The sequence below is a fragment of the Onychomys torridus genome, chromosome 9 (genome assembly GCF_903995425.1).
Source record: "Onychomys torridus chromosome 9, mOncTor1.1, whole genome shotgun sequence".
NCBI classification, from domain to species: Eukaryota; Metazoa; Chordata; class Mammalia; order Rodentia; family Cricetidae; genus Onychomys; species Onychomys torridus.
The window spans coordinates 83,777,669-83,800,496 of NC_050451.1; the positions used below are offsets into that span (position 1 = coordinate 83,777,669).

At 37.6% G+C, this 22,828-nt stretch overlaps 1 protein-coding gene across 1 annotated transcript; it reads left to right on the plus strand.

The window, feature by feature from the left end:
- The first annotated feature begins 21,073 nt into the window (after positions 1-21,073).
- On the plus strand, positions 21,074-21,901 carry LOC118590785 (coiled-coil domain-containing protein 70-like). Its single transcript, XM_036198535.1, has one exon. It carries the CDS (start codon positions 21,074-21,076, stop codon positions 21,899-21,901), a length of 828 nt encoding a protein of 275 aa, XP_036054428.1.
- Positions 21,902-22,828: the final 927 nt, after the last annotated feature.

The window sequence follows — 22,828 nt, forward strand, 5'->3', positions numbered from 1 at the left end:
TATATACATATATAATGATTGATTTTTTTTCTTTAATTATGAAAGGTTTCAATGTGATACTTATTAAAGTTGCTAATGAACTCTACTTTTATAATTAATAAATCAGGAGAATTGCCAAAAAATCTAATGATAAGATGCATAACCAGACTGAAATATAATTAAGTAGTCTACATGATAGCAAGTAAAACAACGACAGAAGCAATAGAATATTCTCAACCAAGCAAGCCTTTTAAACTCTTATTTCTGAAACTAATTTTTAGACATTTATTTGTGATATTTGTCATACTTTTCATGTTGTCACTGTACATTGGTGTTTTCAATATCCAGTGTTATGCTATATACAAAAAGTGTCTTCTGGTGATTTAATAAGTTACCAAAACACTTAGAACTAGTCAATGCTGTGAATTTTAAATTGGACAAAAACCCCTTGTTTTCATGGAACTTGGATGGATGAGCAACACACAATGTGTACTTAATGCTCACTTTTGCATGATTTCCAATTCAAGTAATAAAATTGCATCATGGGTGACACATGGAGGTCAAAGAAGGTGGGAAATACACAGACGTTACTACAAACTCTGAGGACCGGGAAGAACTCTGAGAAGAGGTGGTATGTACATAGAAACTTACAGTGACATGAAAATATATGTCATCATTTTAGGTAAAGTACCACCTGCAAGCTCATGGCTTTGCAAACTTTGATGGCTTTGTAGAAGGCAATTGTGGAAATTGGGGGAGGTGGGCCTATCTACGTGGGTGGGTCTCTGGTGTTTGGAACTTGAAGTATATAATAAGAGTAGACTTCATTTCTGTCTTCTCAATTTTGTATCTTTCAAGACATAGGGAGTACAAGTTAAATTATCATTATCTACTTTTATGAGATTCACTAGCATATTATATGTCATGATGAAGTGTAACCTCAAACCATGAGCTCAAATAACTATCTGAAGTCACTTCTGCTGTGAAATGTCATTCTGTATGCTGTGAATGTATGTTGCTCTAATTGGTTGATAAACAAAGCTGGCCAATAATAAGGCAGAATAAGGTTATTAGGACATTCCAACTAGAGAGAAAGGAAGGAGAAAGGCAGAACTGAGGAGACGTGGCTAGCCACTACCATGAGAAGCAAGATGTAAAGTGCTGGTAAGCCATGAGCCACATGGCAAAGTATAGATTTATAATAATGAGTTAGTTTCAGATATAAGAGCAAGATAGAGAGAAGCCTGAGCCATTAGGCCATATAGTTTGAAAATAAATAAGCCTCTATATTTTTATTTGGGTCTGAGTGGCTGTGGGCCTGGGCAGGACCTGAGAAAACTCCAGCTACACACTTTTTGTCAGGTGTTCTATTTCTGAAACGTTGCAATACTTAAAATCACTGCTTGACAGGGTACTGCAGGCCAAGGGATAAACAGAGGGAACAGCCATGTATCCATATCAAATTGTGTGTATGGATATAAGAACAACCTTTTGTACCTCAATCATACTTCAAAATGTTTTTTTTTTCCTTTAGGTATTGTATGTTTTATTTCCTGTGAGATTATGATTTACCTATTTTTGGTCTTTTTATGTTCCCATGGAATATAAGAAATACCTGCTTTGACCTTTTCCCCTCAGGACCTGCTTCACCCACTTTATTGTTTTTACTTCTGTTTTAAGTGGATGACTTCTTAAACATCAAAATCCTGGATCCAGAGTAAGGATGTTCACTTGTAGACTCAGAAGCCTGCTAAATTTGCTACTTTAAATGACAGGATATAATCAAAAGGAATATGTGGGACTGTTAAACAGATCAAATGTTATAACTAAGCAAAGTGCTTATTGAAATACTAGGTATATGATAGCATTCTATAAACATCAGCAATCATCATCATCATCTCTATTAACTTGTATAAATCACAAATCTCACCATTTCAAGTAAATTGTAAGTCTTATCTGATTAATTCTGGCTGATTTTTCTGACTCCAAGACACCTTCAAATAGCTATTTACACAAATAATTTATACAATATTATAATTTTCATTGTGGGGACTATTCTAATATCATCCATGCCTTTATTTGTAATTAAGAAATGTTACAAAGAAAAATATGTTAGTACTTAAAGTTATATTTTCTGATACATTTTTAAACACACACACACATATATATGTATATATATATATATATATATATATATATTTGATATTTTATTACATTGCATTCAAGCATATAATCATGAAATAATTCTCATTGTTCAATATATAATTTTTGGTAAACCGTGTTTTCTTAGATTGTGTGGAAAATATGAAACTCAAACTTCAAGGTCTTGAACTCACTTATCTTTACTTGCAAATTTTTAAGAAATAAAACATTGGTTCTCTAGAAAAGATATGATTTTTTTCTTCTGATTTAGAAAAATAGTACAGTAATAATGATGATGACAGTGGCAATAATAATGAATCTATGTATCAAAGGAGATGGCAGAAGATGTGTACTGTTTTAGGGAAGTATTTATGACTTATTTGTGTCATTGAAGAGATGTCTGAGGAACAGCATCTCCTTATTTAAAAAAAAAAAAAAAACGACGTTGGAAAACATTCTAATTGGAATTAGATTCTCTACATTGTGGTTCTTAGTTGTTATTGCTAATGTTGTTTCATGGGGTCCCTAAACTTTTATCTCTCCATAGCAGTGGCTGTGGTTCTCCTGACAATGCTGCTCCTATTATCCCTCAGAAGCTCTTGACAGAAGCATACTCTAAAACTATTCTCCTTGGCTGCAACAGCCACAAAAGAAAATGGGTGTTGCTGACTGAATCTTTTAGGCTTTTTGAAGTCTGTAATATCCTTAAATTATAAGAATAGTATCATAAAAGACTTGTAGGAATCTGCTGGAATGGAGGTTTATTGTTTCAAGTACTGAAAAAACTCCTTAAGGTGTATATCCTAGTAATATGGAAAGGAAATGTTTGAATGCCATTTATTCTCATCTTTTTTTTTTTCACTCTTTAAAGTTTGCAGATTTGCCATGTTCTGTCTCCTCACTGGCTGAATTCAGGAATGGCATACCTTTCAACATGCAACAGGTACCAAAGGTCACTTAGGAAAGTCAACATTTGGAAAATGAATACCCCCATCATAGTTGTTCAAGATTGGTATTAAAGGGACAAACTGGGTAACATAGACATTTGCTTCATGTTTCAAAGGAGAAGGAGACAGAAGGGAGAAAGGGAGGGAGAGAGACAGACAGACAGACAGTGAGAGATGGAGAGAGCAATCACCACATTCATACATAGGCTCAAGAATATTTTAGAGTCACAATATTATATTACCTAACATTAATACCAAGGATTTACTAACAATTTTCTTATATTATTATTCATAATATTCATAGTATTTCACTATTCTGTTTGCTCAAACTCCTTAAGTTTTCATTCATTTTAATCCACATTTGTAAATTATTTACATTTTTCCACGGGAAATATTAACAAGTAAACATTTTCAAATTTGTGCTTTGGTTGCTCATAATCGTCTCGTGAGCCTCTTTTCTGTGTAATTTCCCTTTAAATCTGCATCTTGTTCTTTGGTTTTAGTGCACATGTTGGTTTTCCTGTGCAGATCAGTGTATGTTCACCAAGTTATCCTCACGGTTGTAAGCACAGTCTTACTCGTTTCCACTGTACTTGCTCTAGTTTATACATACACTGTTTATCTTGTCATATCTTTGTCTATAATCCTACAGTTCATTCAGATTGGATGTTGAAGAGCCAACTGGCTATGAAAAACACTTTTTTCTAGATGATCTGTGAGCAGCCAAACACTATATTGAATCTATGTGGTGTCCTTAAATCTCCTAGGAAGCCTTTTGGATAACGATCTGTTCACAAACTATGTCTGATGAACACTTACTGCGTAGATTAGACTTTCCCATTCATAAATGCAAAGTTTCTTTACACCTTATTTTCTAAAATATTCCCAGAATACAGTAAACCACCAGAACCATTGTCTACGAGAATTAACAAATTACTCATTTTAAATTAAAAAGGTCAGTAATGTTCTACTCTATTTTAAAAATTATTACCAACCATTAAGAGCACTTGGACACATTTGCTGGTTTGGCAGAATGTTACGTCGTTTCTTTCCCTGCCTTTCCCTCATATCTTTGCAAACTCAGCACTACTGAACATTGTTTAATATAAGTGTTTCCTCATAGATACATTGACGCTTTTTTTTTTTTTTTAAATGGTTTTTCCAGACAGGGTTTCTCTGTGTAGCTTTGCACCTTTTCCTGGAACTTACTTGGTAGTCCAGGCTGGCCTCACTCGGAGATCCCCCTGCCTCCTGAGTGCTGAGACTAAGGGCGTGTGCCACCACCGCCCATCTCATTGATGCTTTTAAATCTTCATGTTAATAGATCTATATTGTTTCTAGATTTACTTAAAGCTTGATTTTTAATAGAGACTTTTTGACATAAGTACTTAACCTTAATATGACTTGGGCAATGAGAGTTAATAATTAAAATATTTGAACTTAATTGCATTGTAGAAGGAATCACTGATACAAACACAGTGCAATACAGATAGGGGAAATTTCACAAGGCTCCATTTTAAACGAAGTGCTACAATCAGTGGTTGAAGTCATCTCAATGTGATTGGCCATACATATTCCTGTGTGTGTGTGTGTGTGTGTGTGTGTGTGTGTGTGTGTGTGTGTGTGTTTAGCAATAAAAAATCAAAGAAAAAGTGGTCAGGAGGTTGAGAGGGAATAAATACTGCTGTAAATTAAAGGTATCTCATACATTTGCACATATTTTAGACTGTCACTCTACATGTTTAAAAGCATGTATATTGTTCCCTATTGTGTGTGTGTGTATAAGGATATTTCTCATTTTTCAGTTGATATTTATTTTTAGAACGATTCTGTATAATGTATTACTTGTGTAAACATATAAAGGGAAATCAGACTTAAACATTTCAAGAAAGGAGCTTTTCAATGTCAAATAACTCTCTTGACTCTTTTCTCAGAAAACAATTTAGTGGCTACAAAGTATTGCAATTGATTTAACTGAAAAAGAAAAACATCAAACTCTGTTCATACTTCTTTATCAAACCACAAGGTCACATATGCTTTTGAATTCCTACCTCTTTTTAAATAATATTGCTGATTTAGATCAGTTCCCAATAATTATTTTCCACAGAGACAGATTAAGAACACAAGTATTATGAATAAAATTATAGTATTAACAGAATTATATTCTGTTGATTAATTTACATGTTCTCCAGTAAAGAGTCAAGAATAATATTTGGCAGAAGTAGTATGATCTGTTCTTAGGTTGATGCTTTTGTGTTATTTTGTATTTTTCATAACTGTTCAACTTAAGGAAATCTGTCTTTGGTAGGAAGGTGTTGATTTCCTTTGGCTATAATAACATACATGTATACAGGTGACTGTCTTAAACACAAACACAAATTTGTGGACTTTTGTTGTCTCTAAAGATACACAAATGAAAATGAAGATAACATGTATGATAAGTACATGAAATACGAGAGACAGACAGGATTACATTATTAAAATAGAACAATAGTATAAAAAAAGCAATTTATGTAAAAACTAAAAACCAACTGGAGAACTGGCCAATCCACTTGTTCTTCCTGGTTAAGTGTGACAAGGTTTACAGAAGCGGTTCTGGTCCAGGAGCCAGAACAGGTCTCTTTAGAATATCATTTAGTTTTGATCACTGAAATACTTAGTTTTTTCTGCCTCCTTTAATTTTCCTTACACAGCTTCCTGCATTTATTCATTATTTTAAGTTGAATTAATGAAATGTACCTATTTATTCAAGTCATACCCATGTCTCTCTTTCCTTGCTCTAGACTCCAAGCATTTTTGCATTGCTAGCATACTCCTTATTGCCTGCCAGTTTTTGCTCAGCCATCCTTATGTGCCATTTGCCCGCTGTCTTCAGAATCCTCTTAATTAAGAGCATGCTCTGGATTTTTCCTATTTGATAATGCAATACCTCTGTTAGTTGTTCTAAATGTAAGAACAGAATTCTCACTTCAAAGGGGGTAACACAAAATTTATTCTGGAGGCAAATATGAGTGGTCATGGTCTGGGCACAAAGACCTGAATTACTCCAAATACATGTTCCAGTGCTATAACATTTTCATAAACTTTACAGTAACAGGGCAAAGAAAACCAGAAATCAAGAAAACAGTTTTTAAATATTGATAGAAATATCAGGTTACAGGTGAATTCCTGATATAGACTTCATATGTATCCATAGCACTGTTAACCATTTAGTTTGTTGACACTAATATTCTGTTAATATATTCCAGAAAGGTAGTAACAAGGTCAGACACAGAGGTGTGCAAAGAATATTATTAATAATGTAAAAATAGACAAATAGAAGTTGAAATTAGTCTGGGCAGGCAGCATTCTGAAACCTCCACAATTATTGAAAGTTAAATGTATGGTGTGTGTGTTTGTGTGAGTGTGTGTGTGTGTGTGTGTGTGTGTGTGTGTGTGTGTGTGTGTGTATAAGAATGTCCTGGGATCATGATGGCAAAACGTGCAGAGATGCTCAGCCACACTAGTGGAAACCCATGAACTATAAGCTGTGGAGCCCCCATAGGACTAGACCAGGCACTCTGGATATTGGAGACAGTTGTTTAGCTTGAACTGTTTTGGGAGCCCCAACAAGGGGATCAGGATCAGCCCACCCACACACCATGTCTAGGATGTGACACCTTGCACAGCCTTGGTGCAGCGGGGAGAGGTTTGGACCTGCCTCAACTGAGTGTGCCAGGCTCTGCTGACTACGCATGGGAGACCTGGATTTGGGGGATGTGGGGAATGCGATGGGGGGGGGGGTGGGAGGAGGGGGTGGGATGGGGGAGGGAGAGATTAGGAAGTGGGAAGAGGGAAGAGAGGGATCTGTGGTTGGTATGTAAAGTGAATAGAAAATTTCATAATAATAAAATAAATACATTTAAAAAATAAGAATGTCCTATGTGCTTTTCAAACTGTACTATCTTCACATCACCCATCTCCTGTGACTGGCTTCCTCTTCTAAGTACATTTGCTCCACCTTGCTGCATCTGTCACTTTTTTTATAGAAATGTTTAATAAGTAAGACATAGGATGATTTTGGCAATCTCAGAACCATAAGCCAATACTTTGTATCACAAAATGTGCTATGAGTCACTGGATTTCCTGCCTAGAGGAAAGGTCTGATAGGGATTGTTGAAGGCAAATAGTAAAAGGACTTTCTTTTTCTGATTTACATAAAAACAAGGAAACAAACAACTCAGACTGAAAGGAATTAGCATAATTTTAACCATTTGAAAAAAATTTTTTTCTCCACCAAAATAAATTTTGCTATGACATCCCAAGAAATGGTCTGTTCTCTCTGTGGGAGAATTGGAATGTTTGAAGGTTCTGTGGCTGACCAGTTATGTGACCTTAAGCAAGATGCTCAGTGAATGTCCACCAGGTCCCCTCACCTGAAGGGAGAATGTTGGATTCACTTATCTTCAAAGTCCTCCCAATTATGCTGATGCTAGTAGCATACTATAAACTGTAAACTTTCATTTATTAACATTGTCTCTCCATTTTTCAACCCTTCATATTTAGATGTAATTTACAAATATGATAGACACATGTTCTTTTCTCTACCACATATGTTCTAACATATATAAATACCGTAAATCTGCCAGTTTTGATCCTGATAAGGTATGTATGTCAGTCAGTTCAGCACTCAGTAGTCAGTGATAGGAAAATTACAACTAGCTGTCTCCAGTGTGGTCTTCTAATTGAGTAACAGGCTACCTAGGACTACATAAGAAGCCTATCTAAACAATATATATATATATATATATATATATATATGAAGGAAATTTGTTAGTTCTACTGTACAGTTTTCTTCCAGTGAATTTTACTCATACTTTTAATGAAAATTCAGGCAATATATTCTGATAATGATTATCCATTCCTCTATCTCTTCCCAGATCTTCCCTACCACCCCATCCATCCATCCAATCCTCTCTGTCCATCACTCTTTAGAAAGCAAACAGTAAAATTTTTTAAAAAGAAGAAAATAAAACAGTGAAAAGTCACAAGCAGTATACACACAGAGACAAGAGAAGAAAGAGATACACACATAGGTTTCAAAAGAAAGAGAAGATATACAATGTTCATACTTGTCCATCAAAGCTCACTAAGGATGAAAAGCTGAGAATGGCTAGATATTATTACAACTAATCTTTATTATTTAAATTTCTCTAATAAATTGATTTTGAATAACACTCGCCTTTAGTCTACAACTTCACTGAGACTTAAATATGAAAACTGGAGTCTTTAATTTGGTACAATTCTGGACCAAGTGGTATATTGACTGTTAATAAATCTTAAGGGAACAAGAGACTGATTAGTGCTATGAAGACTTCTTTCTAGATCTTTACCCTAAGAATGTACAGGATGGAAATAATTTAGAAAGACTGTTTAGAAATGCTCAAACACAGTGTACAAAGACTTCACTTGACTGAAACTTTGTAAAAGAAATTCATACTACCATGTCAGAATTTCTAGCCTTGTGGGCCAGAAGATTTATTGGTCATTAGCCAAATAGGTGATTACATCTATTAATATTAATAGTTTTACTTAGCAGTAATATTTAGGATCTCAGTTACAAATTTCCAAGCAAGATAGATAAATGGTGTGAAATTTAATTTAAAAAACAACAACAAGAAGATGCATATGATAATCATTAGTGTATATCAAGGAATAAATAGTCAAATACACTTCATTCACAGTCATGCTATGAAAATGACTGAAGATTGGAGGGAGCCCCTGAATGACACAGCCAGCAAAAACATCTCACTCAAAATTCATGGCATCAATTCATTGCACTAACTGAAAAGTATAATAAAGTCATTTTTCTTACTTTTTCAAATTTAGTGCTTATGGGTGATTTTGTCACTTTTTTTGCTCTTAATTGGTGGTTTCTTTTTCTCTTTAACATCTTGAAGGTTTATGTTTATGAAACACACAACGGGGAAGTAACTGGAAATAGCGGCCAAGTAAAAATTGGAGTATTCCATGCTTTATGTAGCATGAACTAATGCTTCCAGGAATTTAAAGCCCCACAGTGCAACCAATCAGGGAGCTCACATCCTATAATAGAGTCATACAATCATCAAAATCCTAGGCATCGATCTGATCATACTTTGGTAGCTAACTCACTTGAATAGTTACAAAAATATTCTGTTAGTTAGCAGATAGAATTTCGATCTAAATTTATAAACTTTATTTTTAAGAAGTAACCTTAGACCATGGGAGGGCCCCAAAACAGCTTGACCACACAGCTGCCATTACAGGCTTAGAGGCCCAGACACAGCTTTTGGCAGGCAACATCTGAACCCAGGAAAAGCCATAAGCTGACCTCACTCAGTGGGGCCTGCATCTAAGAGGAAAAATCTGACATTTCAAACATTCCCTGTACCCCTAGATAAATGTCAGCTAACTGGGGTCCTGAGCCCTGGAAATCGCCTCACCCCAACCTCTGCAATGATTAAAAACCCCACATTGCCTGGGCTCTGAGCTCTCTGTTCTCACCGCTGACCCCAACAGAAAGCCCAAGCTCTGAGCTTGAAAATTAAGGCCCATTGATTTTACACACTGGATTTTGTCTCTGCAGTGGTCTTTTGGGGGTCCTCATGATCTGGGCATAACAAGGCTCACACAGATTATGAAAACTTTTTCACAGTACAAAAATATTATAAACATTTAAAATAGATGTCTTCTGGTTAATGCTTCTCACTTAACGAGGAGAGTTGAAAAGAGCCTCTCTTAGTTTCTTTTTTTCTTGGTTCAATACAACGCTGATCTCAACCAACTTGAGGAAGGAAGGGCCTTTAGTTGGCTTTTAGGATATACTCCCTTATCAGGGGAAGCCCAGGCAGGAATTCAAGGCAGAAATCTTGGAGGAATGCTGCTTACAGGCTTGTTCCCTGTCTTGTTTATGTCCTGCAACTCATGTCCACTGCACAGTGGACTGGGTGCTCCTAATTCAAAGAGCAATTAAGAAACTGCCTCAAAGAAAGGGCCGGAGACCATTTCTCTCCTCTTTCCAATTACTATGTGTTAAGTTACATTGACGGCTAAGGCTGCGACAGTGTCTTGCGTAACACTTGCAACTGTTTAATATTTTTAAAAATATTTCATGTATATTGACTGATTTATAGGTCCAAATAAATATTTAGGGATACAAATATTTCTTATTGTTTATATTCTCAAATTTTAGATTTATTTTTTAAAGCGTGAATTAATCTAAAATCATTTTCAAGGCAGGGAGGAAAAATAGCTCAAGCATACAGATAAACAGAAAGAAACACATCATCACTTTAGCTGTCTAGGGAAATGGATTACTGATGATGACCTTAGACCCACAAAACACATATGAACATAACGCCCTTTTCTCAAATTCTGCTCCCCAAGTTATTGTGCCGTGAATGAAAGGCACCATGAGTCCTGGGGTGTTCCCTTCTGGACCATGGATTAAGCACAGATCACACTTAAACACCAATTTCCAACACAAAGCAATCTTTTATTGAGCTAGAAAGACAGGGTAGCTGAATCTGAATCTGGCAGAAACAGCAGCAAGAAGCTCTGTAGGAATGGGTTATAAGGAGAAAAATGGGAGTCCTTGCTAGGATGATTTAGTAAATCCTGATTAAACTCATTGGTCATTGTAGCCAAATAAGGAATTTGGACAGCTGGACCTTGGTGGTCAGCCTCAGGGATGAGTCGGACATGAGGAAATGGCCAAATAAGGAGTCCAGCAGGGACTCTGGTGGTTTACAGAAAGAGAAGGGGGAAGGGCAGGACCAGCTGGCACCATATTTACATGTTTGGGCCTGTTAAAACCCTTCAACAGCATCAAAGGGGGGCAGGGGCGTTTTCAAAATGTACTATCAACATAAACAGACAGTGAGAAGAACATTTGAAAAGGTTAGGTCACTGTAAAATGTCCCAATCACATCATAACCTCGCTCGTCTGTCACTTCTAAATTATCTTTTCTCAGCAGGGTGGAAATACAGGCTCACTCTGCATAAGCTTGCATTCAGCAGCACCATGGCTGTGCTGCAGAGAATGCTTAAGTAACTTAATTCTTCTCACAAAACCTGATGTTGTTGGCAGCTTCTAATCTGGCTGGGTGCCCTGACATGAATTGCAGATTCTCTGTGCTCCTTTGGAGAGGAGTTTGAGGAGGATGAAAGCAGATGCAGACAGACACAGATGGAGCCCCGAAGCCAAAGAGCATGAGGCTCCTCACTACAACTGTGGGTTTGGCAGCAGCATGCTGTTTTAAGGAAGAAAGGTAATTTTCTATCAAGTAATTAGATCATCACTTAAACAAACCATCATTGTGATTGTATTTTGTTTTCATTAACTTTAGGAAATGGTCCTTTGAAGATAAGTAAAAATTAAATGGCTGATTTTAGTAGTTATAGGTTTCAGTTTTGTTGTTTGAAAGACAGTCATGGGACCTGGAGGTTGAAAGTGATGATTTCTTCAGAACTTGTCTTGCCTTGTCTTCACAGCCTCGGTCAGTGTCAACTTTTCCAAACACATAGCACAATGAAAGGCTGCTGTTGATTGGCCTGTGGAAACATTAAAACAATGCCACATGGGTTTCTTTCTCCTGCTAAATCTCTTAAGACCCCTTAATGCTCTTAATAGAGACTCTTGTAGAACAAGGTTCTCACATTCCTGTTGTTGAATGCAATTCCATCAGTCATTTCCCTCAAGGACAGGGTTCTAAAGAGTTTCTTATCCATATTTATTATAATACTCCTCAGTCTACCTTCTTTTCTTGAAAGAAGTTTAGCCATTCTACTTGGGAAAAATGGAGTGATCTATCTCAAAGGTGTGCACTCTACTGCTCTTACACACTGTAGTAACTAGTACCCATTAGCATTAGACTACATTAGCCAGGCAGTGGTGGTGCATGCCTTTAGTCTCAGCACTTGGGAGGCAGAGCCAGGAAGATCTCTGTGAGTTCGAGGCCAGCCTGGTCTACAGAGCAAGATTCAGGACAGGAACCAAAACTACATAAAGAAACCCTGTCTCAAAAAAAAAAAAAAAAAAAAAAAAGACTACATGTTATGAGAGTACTATATGTCATTTGGACATCTGCATTGTTATCCTGTTAAATTCAGTGATGGCTTAAGATAATGTGCTGGTTAGAAAATCTCAACCACATGGCAGAAACAATCAGCAGTAACAATTTAGGCTATACCTGTACATAGAAGGTTTGTGTGGTGGTATTGTGTTCCCCAAAATATGTGTATTCCCCAAAATAAACATATCTGGGGTCAGAGAACAGACAGCCACCAAAACAAAGCCAAAAATGGTGGCTAGAAAATGGGAAGAGTAAGCCATAACAGAAGTTGAGCAGTGGTGGTGCACACCGTTAATCCCAGCACTTGGGAGGCAGAACTAGCCAAATCTCTGAGTTCAAGGCCACTTTAGAAACAGCTAAGCATGGTGACCCACGCCTTTAATTCCAGAAACCCAACCTTTAATCCCAGGGAGTGGGGGAAAAAAGAGAAAGGTATATAAGGCGTGAGGACCAGGAACTAAAGGAAAAAGGATGTAGTTAGTTAAGTATTTTGGTTGGATAAGCATTCAGGTTTTGGAGCAGCACAGTTCAGTTGAGAGCCATTGGGATGAGGACACAGAAGTTTCCAGCCTGAGGAAACAAGACCACCTGGGGAACTAGCAAGGTGAGATAGCTGTGGCTTGCTCTGCTTCTCTGATCTTCCAGCATTCACCACAATAATTGGCCTCAGGTTTGATTTTATTAACAAGTACCTTTAAGATTCCTACTACAGGTTTGGAATCATGTCTTAGGTTTTAGGTTGTGGTTACAGTCTATTCAGATGGTATTTTTACATATGAATGTATCTCTAGGCCTAGAAGAGATATCTCAAGTAGATACTGTGGGACTGTAGAAACTTAAACAAAAATGTGTTTATACTGCCAAGAAGCAGAGGTCATCCACTCCACAAACACATGGATCTCAGAAATGCTTACAAGGAGCCATTTTAGATATTGCAGTGCTCCACAAGACATACTTCTGTGTCTTAGCTACTCTCAGGACCCAGCTGAGATCTGACAAGCAAGAACCCACTGTTGGGGGCTTAGCAAGTGAAAGGTCTGGAGACTGCAGGCTGCTTTCTGCAAAGTGCTGTGGATATCACTCTGTACAAATAAAATGCTGTTTGGCCAGTGGCTAGGCAGGAAGTATAGGCGGGACAAGAGAGAAGAGGATTCTGGGAAGTAGAAGGTTGGAGAGAGACACCTCTAGCTGCTGCCATGAGAAGCGACATGTAAAGACATTGGTAAGCCACAAGCCATGTGGCAAAGTATAGACTAACAGAAATGGGTTAATTTAAGATAGAAAAAATAGATAACAAGAAGCCTGCCACAGCCATACAGTTTGTAAACAATGTAAGTTTCTGTGTGCTTTCTTGGTTGGGTCTGAGCGACTGTGGGACTGGCGGGTAAGAGAGATTTGTCCTGACTGGGCCAGGCAGGAAAACTCTAACTACAAATGGCGCTCAACGTGTTGGCAAGAGTTTCCACCTAAAACCTGAGAAAAAAGATTCTAAGACGGAGCTAAAAACAGTTTCCTAATTGTCTCTCTCAAGTTAGCGGCAGCCTGCCGGTTTGAGCTACTATGGCGGGTTCCTGGAGTGTGTGTCTGACCTGCAGTGCGGCGGGAATGAGGAGTCTACAAGCGGCACTTTACTCTGCTGCGTGGTAGATTTAGCCTTTGCTAGTTTAAAAAAAAAAAAAAAAAAAGTTTCTGGGTTATGCGCTGCTTTGATAGAACTGCTTCTGATAGTTGATGGTACACATGGCTCCAGACCCAGAGCTGGCGGTAAACTGTACCACCGCCATGTTGGAAAGCTGAGGTGGGCGGAGCCGGCAGCCACAGCGGCATTTCAGGCTTACAAAGATGGATATTACACAGAGAATCTGGTTTGTGTTGTCTTTGGGATTTTTAACTGCAGAAAAAGATTTGATCGTAAAAGCTGTTGAGTTAAATAAATATGTAAATTTTAAAGGTAACTTGACTTCAAAATTTGGATATAAGGATATGTTGCTTTGGAAAAGAGTCTCTGCTTTTGTTTCCACAGAAAGCCAGAGGCTATGGATTTGTTCCAGATTAAGATACATCAGGTTTGATCAGCCAAGACCACCTGAAAGGTCTCCCATGACACCATGGCCCAGATGATCCGACATCCAGAATGGTTTCAAGACAACTGGCTCAGAGGTTCACCCTAATGGACTACTCCATAATCCTAAAATTTTCTTTGTGTCCCCATAAGATACAGCGCCCCCCTCCAGCAGGAAGTAGTAAGAAAAACTACGCCCACATTCCCAAAATTATCAAGCTGGCTTTGGAGATGGAATTGGCTCACTCCTTCTCTAAACCCAGACATATTGCTAAAAGAAAACGTTAAGAGCTTCTTGTGTCCCAAATCAGAAGAGCCCTCTGGTGTGGGACAGAGAAAAACCACTATTTTATTTTAATTGGGTTGATTATGAATGAGATCTCTTTCTAAAGAAGAAAAGGGGATAGGATATAGATATAATAGGATGAAAGGGTAGATTAAGGAACTTACTTCTAAAGAGCAACAACTTGTTTAAAATGTTTTACATTGGTGTAGATTTTAGTCTATTGATACAAACTTAAAGTTAATTTTGTTATACTGTGTGTATATTTCTAATCGTGTTTAAGGTATTATGTTTGTATAGCTCATTTTAAATTGAAATGGATAATTAAAAATAAATTAATAGTCATCTATGATATCATACTCATAGCCATGTTAGTTAAGTCTTCTAGATATACATAGACATATTTCAGATAGATAGGTAATCTTCAAATACTTCAAAGACCTACAGAATATGGCATTTAAAATACTTTTAAAATTTAGACTTTCTGGACAGTGAGACATGTCTGCTCCTGGCAGCACCGATTTACTTCAGAGAGGATGGGCATTGAAGACACTTCATATGGAGTTTATCTTCACCTTGGCAAAAATAGCCATCTTGGCAAGAAACTATTCTTGCCTGGACTGTTTGATCGACTGTACGCGCAGGACCCATAGAAAGTTGACCACTGAACTTTGCTTGACAAAATGGTCCTTCAGGTTCCTGCTTCACAGAGGAAACTGCCAGACATTCTACAGGACATTGAGAGAAGTGACCAAGAGACTCTAGCCCTTGTGGGCTGAAGACAGATGCCCCAACTTTACAAAGGAACATTAGGTGACTGTCCAGGCTGCCAGCTGTCTCTGTCTACCCTGCAAGACTCCTGAAAAATGCTTATATCCTTCTCCCGGTTCTCAGGTAATATTATATCCTTCTGAGGTCTTTGATGTGGTTGAAGACTAGATAGTTATAATTTCCTCAGTTATGATAAAAGATAAGTTAGATATAAAACCTTAGACTCACAAATACAAGATAGATAGGATATCTTCTTTAATATTGTAACTGTAATTCTTGCTTGACAATTGTTTTGTTATATGTAATTTTACTATGTAAAAGTTAAAACCTTCCTTAAAAAAAAAAAAAAGAAAATGAGAAGTGCTGTGGATATCACTCTGTACAAATAAAATGCTGTTTGGCCAGTGGCTAGGCAGGAAGTATAGGCGGGACAAGAGAGAAGAGGATTCTGGGAAGTAGAAGGTTGGAGAGAGACACCTCCAGCTGCTGCCATGAGAAGCGACATGTAAAGACACTGGTAAGCCACAAGCCATGTGGCAAAGTATAGACTAACAGAAATGGGTTAATTTAAGATAGAAAAAATAGATAACAAGAAGCCTGCCACAGCCATACAGTTTGTAAACAATGTAAGTTTCTGTGTGCTTTCTTGGTTGGGTCTGAGCGACTGTGGGACTGGCGGGTAAGAGAGATTTGTCCTGACTGGGCCAGGCAGGAAAACTCTAACTACAGCAAAGGGTAGATTACTTCTGACCCAGCAAGCTAACACTTGCACCTGAGCTGGCCCAGGTGGCTTTTGCATGCATGCTTTAACTGCTTACTTCACAAGCTCAGCATTTTCTAAGGAAATAGAGATGAAATAAAGATTTGGCTTTAGGCAGAGAGAGAGAGAGGAAGAGAGAGGGAGAGAGAGAGAGAGAGAGAGAGAGAGAGAGAGAGAGAGAGAGAGAGAGAGAGAGAGAGAGAGAGAGAGAGAAGAAGAAGAAAATGAACATAAGTCCCTTATAATCTCTTTAAATATTTTTTTATCGGAACTTTCTGCCAATATTTTTTATGGGAAAGCTGAATTTTATGGATACTTCAAACATGTAAGCCTTCACTTTAAATTCAATTAGCTGTGAGATTGTGTCTTCTAGAATGTCAGAAGAGACACCATGAAGTTTCACCAGCATAGTTGCCTAAAATGTGAGCTGAAGAAGGAAAACACTAATGACAGGTTAATAAGGGTGAAAGAAGTTCAAGAGGCTTGGGGTCACCTGAGAAGGGACTTTCAGTTTAGGGATTGCTCAGATTCTGATTGGCCCGTGGGCATTCCCACAGCAGATTGTCTTGATGATTCATTGATATAGCAGGGTCCAGCCCACCCTGAGCAGCATGATTCCTTCTAAGAAAGATAAATATGAACATCAGAGCTAGACAGGAAGTTCCTGCTTGAGTTCCTGCTCTGATTTCCCTTAGTGATGGACAGTACATCGGAGCATTCGTCACAGGAATCCTTTCCTCATCTACGCTAATTTTGATCAGAGTGTTTTATAACACAGCAGAAAGGAATTTAGAGCAAAATGGATAGTGTGGATGTCAAAGACTAAAAATTCAGAAATTTATAATTGATCTACAGAGATCAGAAATAATATATTTGTCAAAGATGGAATTAATAATTTCAGCAAAGTATCAAAAGCTTGTCTTGTAAAGGTGAAGGAGAAACAACGGAAGTGATACAGAAGAAAAATGTTCTTGTTTATAGTAAGCAGCCAATAAATAAACCTCTCTCCTCTCTCTCTCTCTCTCTCTCTCTCTCTCTCTCTCTCTCTCTCTCTCTTTCTCTGTGAATGTGTGCATATGATGGGCACACATTGGTAGGTTTCCCACATGCCTTTAAGCACCCTTAGTTTTATCCCTCCTCCTACCACTTACTCTGCCCTACACTTCCAGCTCTTTTGTGAAGGGACCCCAAAATAGCTTGACCACACAGCAGCTATGACAGGCTTAGGGGCCTAGACACAGGTTCTGTGACAGGCTTACTGCCAGGCAACACCCAGATCCTGGAGAAACCTTAAACTGATACCACCCAGGGATGCACCCAGGGGTGAGGAAGTACCTAAAATCTCAAACATTCCAACCATTAGATAAGGTGGCCAGATGCCCTTGAGGATAGTACACACCTGTTTTTGTTTTACAGATACCCCTAGACATTTGTCAGCCAATCAGGGTTCTGGACCCTGGAAATCCCCTCACTCCAACCTCTGCTTTGATAAAAACTCTGCCCCACCTGAGCTCTGGGCTCTCTGCTCTCACAGCTGTGTGAGATAGACAGAGGGACCAAACTCTGGAGTTGAAATAAAAGGCTCTTTGCTTTTACATTCAGGATTCAGTCTGTGTAGTGGTCTTTTGGGAGTCCCTGCGATTTGGGAATAATACCTTTCTCCATTTAAACTTCCTCCTTTATTATTCCCCTTCCCCGTGTTTCCTGTATTTTACTATGTCGACCATCCTTAAGATCTGTCTTAATGGGGCTGCAGAGATTGCTCAGAGGTTAAGAGCACTGGCAGATCTTGCAGAGGTCCTGAGTCCAATTGCTTGCAACCACATGGTGGCTGAAAACCACCCATAATGAGATTCTGTGCCCTCTTCTGGCATGCAGGAATACATGCAGACAGAACACTGTATATGTAATAAAAAAAAATCTAAAAAAAAAAAAAAAAAAAATCTGTCATTAGGCCTCCTTGCCAATGGCCTTTTTAAATTTTAGGGTTACATAGGTATTTTAAATTAAGCACACAAATCTAAAGGGTCTGCCTTACATTCTCATGTGTCTGTGACCATTTGATATTTGTTTTTCTGGGTAACATGACGAAATTTAATTTCATTCTGTCCTTTCCTTTTACCTAATTTTGTAATTCATTCATACTATAGCTTTATACACAAATATATATATGTGTGTGTGTGTGTGTGTGTGTGTGTGTGTATGTGTGTGTTTATATATTGCTTCATATATATATAAAATTTGGAGTTATCCTATGTGATGATGATTATGATTTCTTGGTTGACATGCTGTCTAAAAGTCTGCTAAATAATCTTATTACTTAATAATTTAATAATAGAACAGTTTCTAAGTGATTGCTTTTTCTTCATTTGATGTGTCCATTGTCATATTTGGATCTGTAGTGCATGAGTTACTTTAGCCTGCCGTTTCTATTCTTTTTTTGTTTTGTTTTTCTAGACAGGGTTTCTTTCTCTGTGTGGCTTTGTGCCTTTCCTGGAACTCACTTTATAGCCAGTTTGGCCTCGAACTCATAGAGATCCACCTGCCTCTGCCTCCCAAGTGCTGGGATTAAAGGCACGAACCACCACTGCCCAGCCTGCAGTTTCTATTCTTATAATACTCTTGTTATAGTTGATTTAAGACTATTTTTCATCACCTGCAAGAACTGTGAACTATTAAGCTGATTTCTTTACTGAATTCCTGGTTGGCATGTTTTATTTCAAATGCAAAGCACTGTCACGATTAATATAAATGCTACCAGTTACTGGGGTGTACTATGTTAATAATTTCTTCCCCCTTGCATATTATATATATTATGTATATATATATACAGAGAGAGAGAGAGAGAGAGAGAGAGAGAGAGAGAGAGAGAGATTAACTTTGTTCCATTATCTCACATTATTTTACACATGTATAAAACCATGAGGAACATATGCAAGGACATGTTGCTCAGCCTGGGTGACTGGAGGAGGGGACTGGACCTGCCTCCACTGAATCTACCACCAGTCTCAGCTGAATCCCCAGGGGAGTCCTTACCCTGGAGGAGATAGGAATGGGGGGGTGGGCTAAGGGGAGGGGGGGAGGAGAGAGGACAGGGCAATCTGTGGCTGATATGTAAAATTAAATTAAATTATAAAATAAAAAGTAAAATAAAAAAGGAATCTATAAAATGTTAATAAAATTGAATTAGTAAATAAAACCAAATTCTATATTCAGTTTATTCACTAGATCAAGGACAAGAGTAACTTGATTTTTTTCTGTTTGTACTAAAAGTTCAGACATCACAACATTCTAAGCACTTGCTTTGGAGAATTCCTGAATCCACAGCTGCCAGGAGCACAGAAACAGAACCAATGGTTCAAAGAAGAAGCTGCCACAGATTTTAATTAAACACATTCTCAGTTAAGTTACTGCCAATGTTAGCCTAATGGGTTCTTCACACTTTCACATTCACATGTATTCTTTTAGGTTTATGGAATATCTTAGTCCCTGTTTTTAGCTATTTTATTAACTAAATTAGATAGTATGAAAGTATCAGAGGTAAAATTATATTTCAGTCTTGTTAAGCACAAGTAAAAAACACTAGTAATTCTGGTAAGATAAATAAATTAGCAAATCTTTATTCTAGTGTGAATAAGATGGTTTGGGCTTATTGTATTTCATATAAATGTTTAAATACAAGTACAGTGAGAAATTTGTAAAGGTTAGAAATGTAGCATCTGTCATATAAAGTAGTTACACACTGCACCTCATCATTCAAAGTTACAGTTCTGGATATTTTATGAAAGTAATAAGTATAAATTAAAAATTCATTTTATGATAATATAAAATTTGTGTTAAGATTTCTAGAATTGCTGGGTGGTAGTGGCGCACGCCTTTAATCCCAGCACTGGGGAGGCAGAGCCAGGTGGATCTCTGAGTTTGAGGCCAGCCTGGTCTAGCAAGTGAGTTCCAGGAAAGGCGCAAAGCTACGCGGAGAAACCCTGTCTCAAAAAAAAAAAAAAACAAAAACAAAAACAAAAGATTTCTAGAATTAAGATTTTAACATGTCTACTTGTTTAACATACAAATTTACCTTTCTCAGATGATTCAACAGCGGTCTTAATTTTGTAACATATTCTCAACTACTAAAGTTATTATTAACATAATACAAATACTTGCCAATAATAAAATACTTGACTAATGTTGCAAGCATTAATTTAAAATCAATTTTAATAATTTATGTGTAATTAGCACTATATTACATTAATTTAAAAATAACACATTAAACATAAGCTTCTTTATTTTCCTAAGAGACATGCCTTAAAAAGCCAAAGACAACATATGTAGCCAATGACATTTCTAGTGTTAACACTAAGTGACATCACTATAGGTGACATAAAATGTTGAATGTTTTCTTTTAGTAACAGAAACCAGGCTTTCAAGTGACTTAGAGAACACAGCAATGTAAGTGAGGCTGCTTGCCCGAATCTCTACCTCTCCTAGCAAGCTAACTAAATGCTGTAGTCACTAGTTTATATTGCCTTGAAATATCTTCAATGTCTTCTCCAGTTTTTCTTTTCTTTTTCTTTTTTCTTTTTAAACTAGAAGCTATTCAAATAGAAACATTGTTGAAGGAGTAGTAAGCTTTCATATTAGCAGGTACCACATTTAAAGACAATAAATTAATAAAGCTAATAGAAGATAATATAAAACACTAATATTGTTTATAAAAAAAACCCAGCTTAGCGTGTGAAGACAGACAATTCAATTCATTACTCTTGACTAACTTCATGCCTTATGCAGAAAAAGTACTTACATTCCAATTTGTATGTGTTTAGATTGAACTCCAGTTACCATGATATCAACCTAATAGTAAAATCTACTAACTTTTATTTCGATTTTCATTTTCTCCCCTCCAGGGCTCCTTGCTAAGCTTTGAACAGTGACCAACTGTAACTTACCTACTCGCTAAGAACGCCACAGACAGCCAAGACTACATGAGCAGATTTAGGACATCATCTGTCGTGATTATCCGTAGTGAACAGACAAACAATGGCTGTCTCTCGATCCGAACGAACACGTAAAGGGAAAATACTGCGATGGTTTCCTTGTTTCTCTTGTGCCCAAGATCAAAGGAAACTCAAACATAAATCTCATGAGGTGGAAGAAAACCTCTGTAGAGAAAATAAGGCATTGAGAGACGAAAACAAGGCTCTGAGAAAAGATAACAAATTCCTATGGGGGGAAAACAAAGCTTTAGGAAGAGAAAATAAAACATTTCGGATGGACAACCAATTCATCAGGGAAAGGAATCATATACTAAGGCAGCAGAACCAGCTACTCCGGAAGGTGAAAAGGTTGATTTTAGAGAATCAAAAACTCTCTGGCGAAGAACTCAGTGCCTTGAATACAGAAAAAAAGTCTTACTGGCAACAGAATCGTGCCATGGAGGCTCAGATCACAGCTCTCAGGCAGCAAGAGAAAGCCTTCCAGCATGAGGCTAAGGCTCTGCATGAGGAAATCAAATCCCTGCATGAGGAGACCAAGGCTCTTCAGCACCAGGAGCGGGCTCTCAGGATGGAAAGGAAAGCCCTGAAGAGGGCTGGAGCAGCTGCTGAGCTGCTGGAGGCCCTCACAAAGGAGGGAGCAGCTCTGGAGATGGAAGAACAGGCTTTGTGGAAGGAAGAGCAGGCTCTTCGGGAGGAGAACAAGGCACTGAGAGAAGAGCATGGGGCTCTACAAGATGAGGAAGTCGCCCTGCAGGAAGAGGCAAAGATCCTGCAAGAGTGGAATAGTATTCTTCAGGGAAAGATCACAAACAACCTCCCAGGGCAAACGCAGAAAAATGATCCAGAGAAGAAGTGTGACCTAAGAACGTAACCACAATGCCCTGACAATCATCGGCATTCCGGAATGTAAAACTAGAATTCGAAGGTGATACATTGTTGTTAGAAACCTCAGAAATTGAAGTGCTCAATATTGGGTCCTGGGAACTAAATAAAGGCCTGAGAAATGAACGAAAGTATTTAGTTCCTAAGTTTTCTCTGAGTTACAGATAATTGTTGGTAGCATTAGTCAAACATTTAAATGCATAAGACTGTTTTACCCTTTGAGAGAATTTTAATGAAGATAGACCATAGTAAGAAATGAATAGCAAGTATTTTTCTTAAAACTTGTTTTTTGATTTTTCCTTCTTTTTCATTTTTTAAACTAAGAGTTTTGTTTTCATTTTACACACCAATCAGAGATCCCCCTTTTCCTTCCTCCCACCCTCCAGCTTCTCCCCCAACAGATCCCCTATTCCCTCCCTTCCTCCCCCTCTCCTGCCTCAAGGCTGCACACAGTGCCCCATCATAGTTAGTAAGCTCCAAAAAGCTCCCTCATGCATCAGGAATGGATTCTGATTCTACTGCCAGGAGGCCCCCAAGCAAATCAAGCTACACAATTGTCTCCCCATGCAGAGTACGTTTTTTTGTTTGTTAATGATCTATGTATATCTGTAAGGCCAGCAATTGGGAAAAAGATACAGAGGATCTGGGATTCAAGGTTGCCTTTGACTACTACATTTCAAGGCTAGCCTGAGCTACAAGAGACCTTGTCTTCAAAAGCAAAGCAACAATATTTTTCTTTTACAAATTAAAATCATTTTAATGTAAATTATTTTAAGTAAGGAATAAAAATGTGTATAATTTCTATATTAAATATTTTTCTGCCTCCTATTACTAAATTCATATCAAGTAAAGATCCTTATACTAGTAAGAAAGAATCTAAGATAGATATTAGTACAAAAGGTATTAATGTTCACAG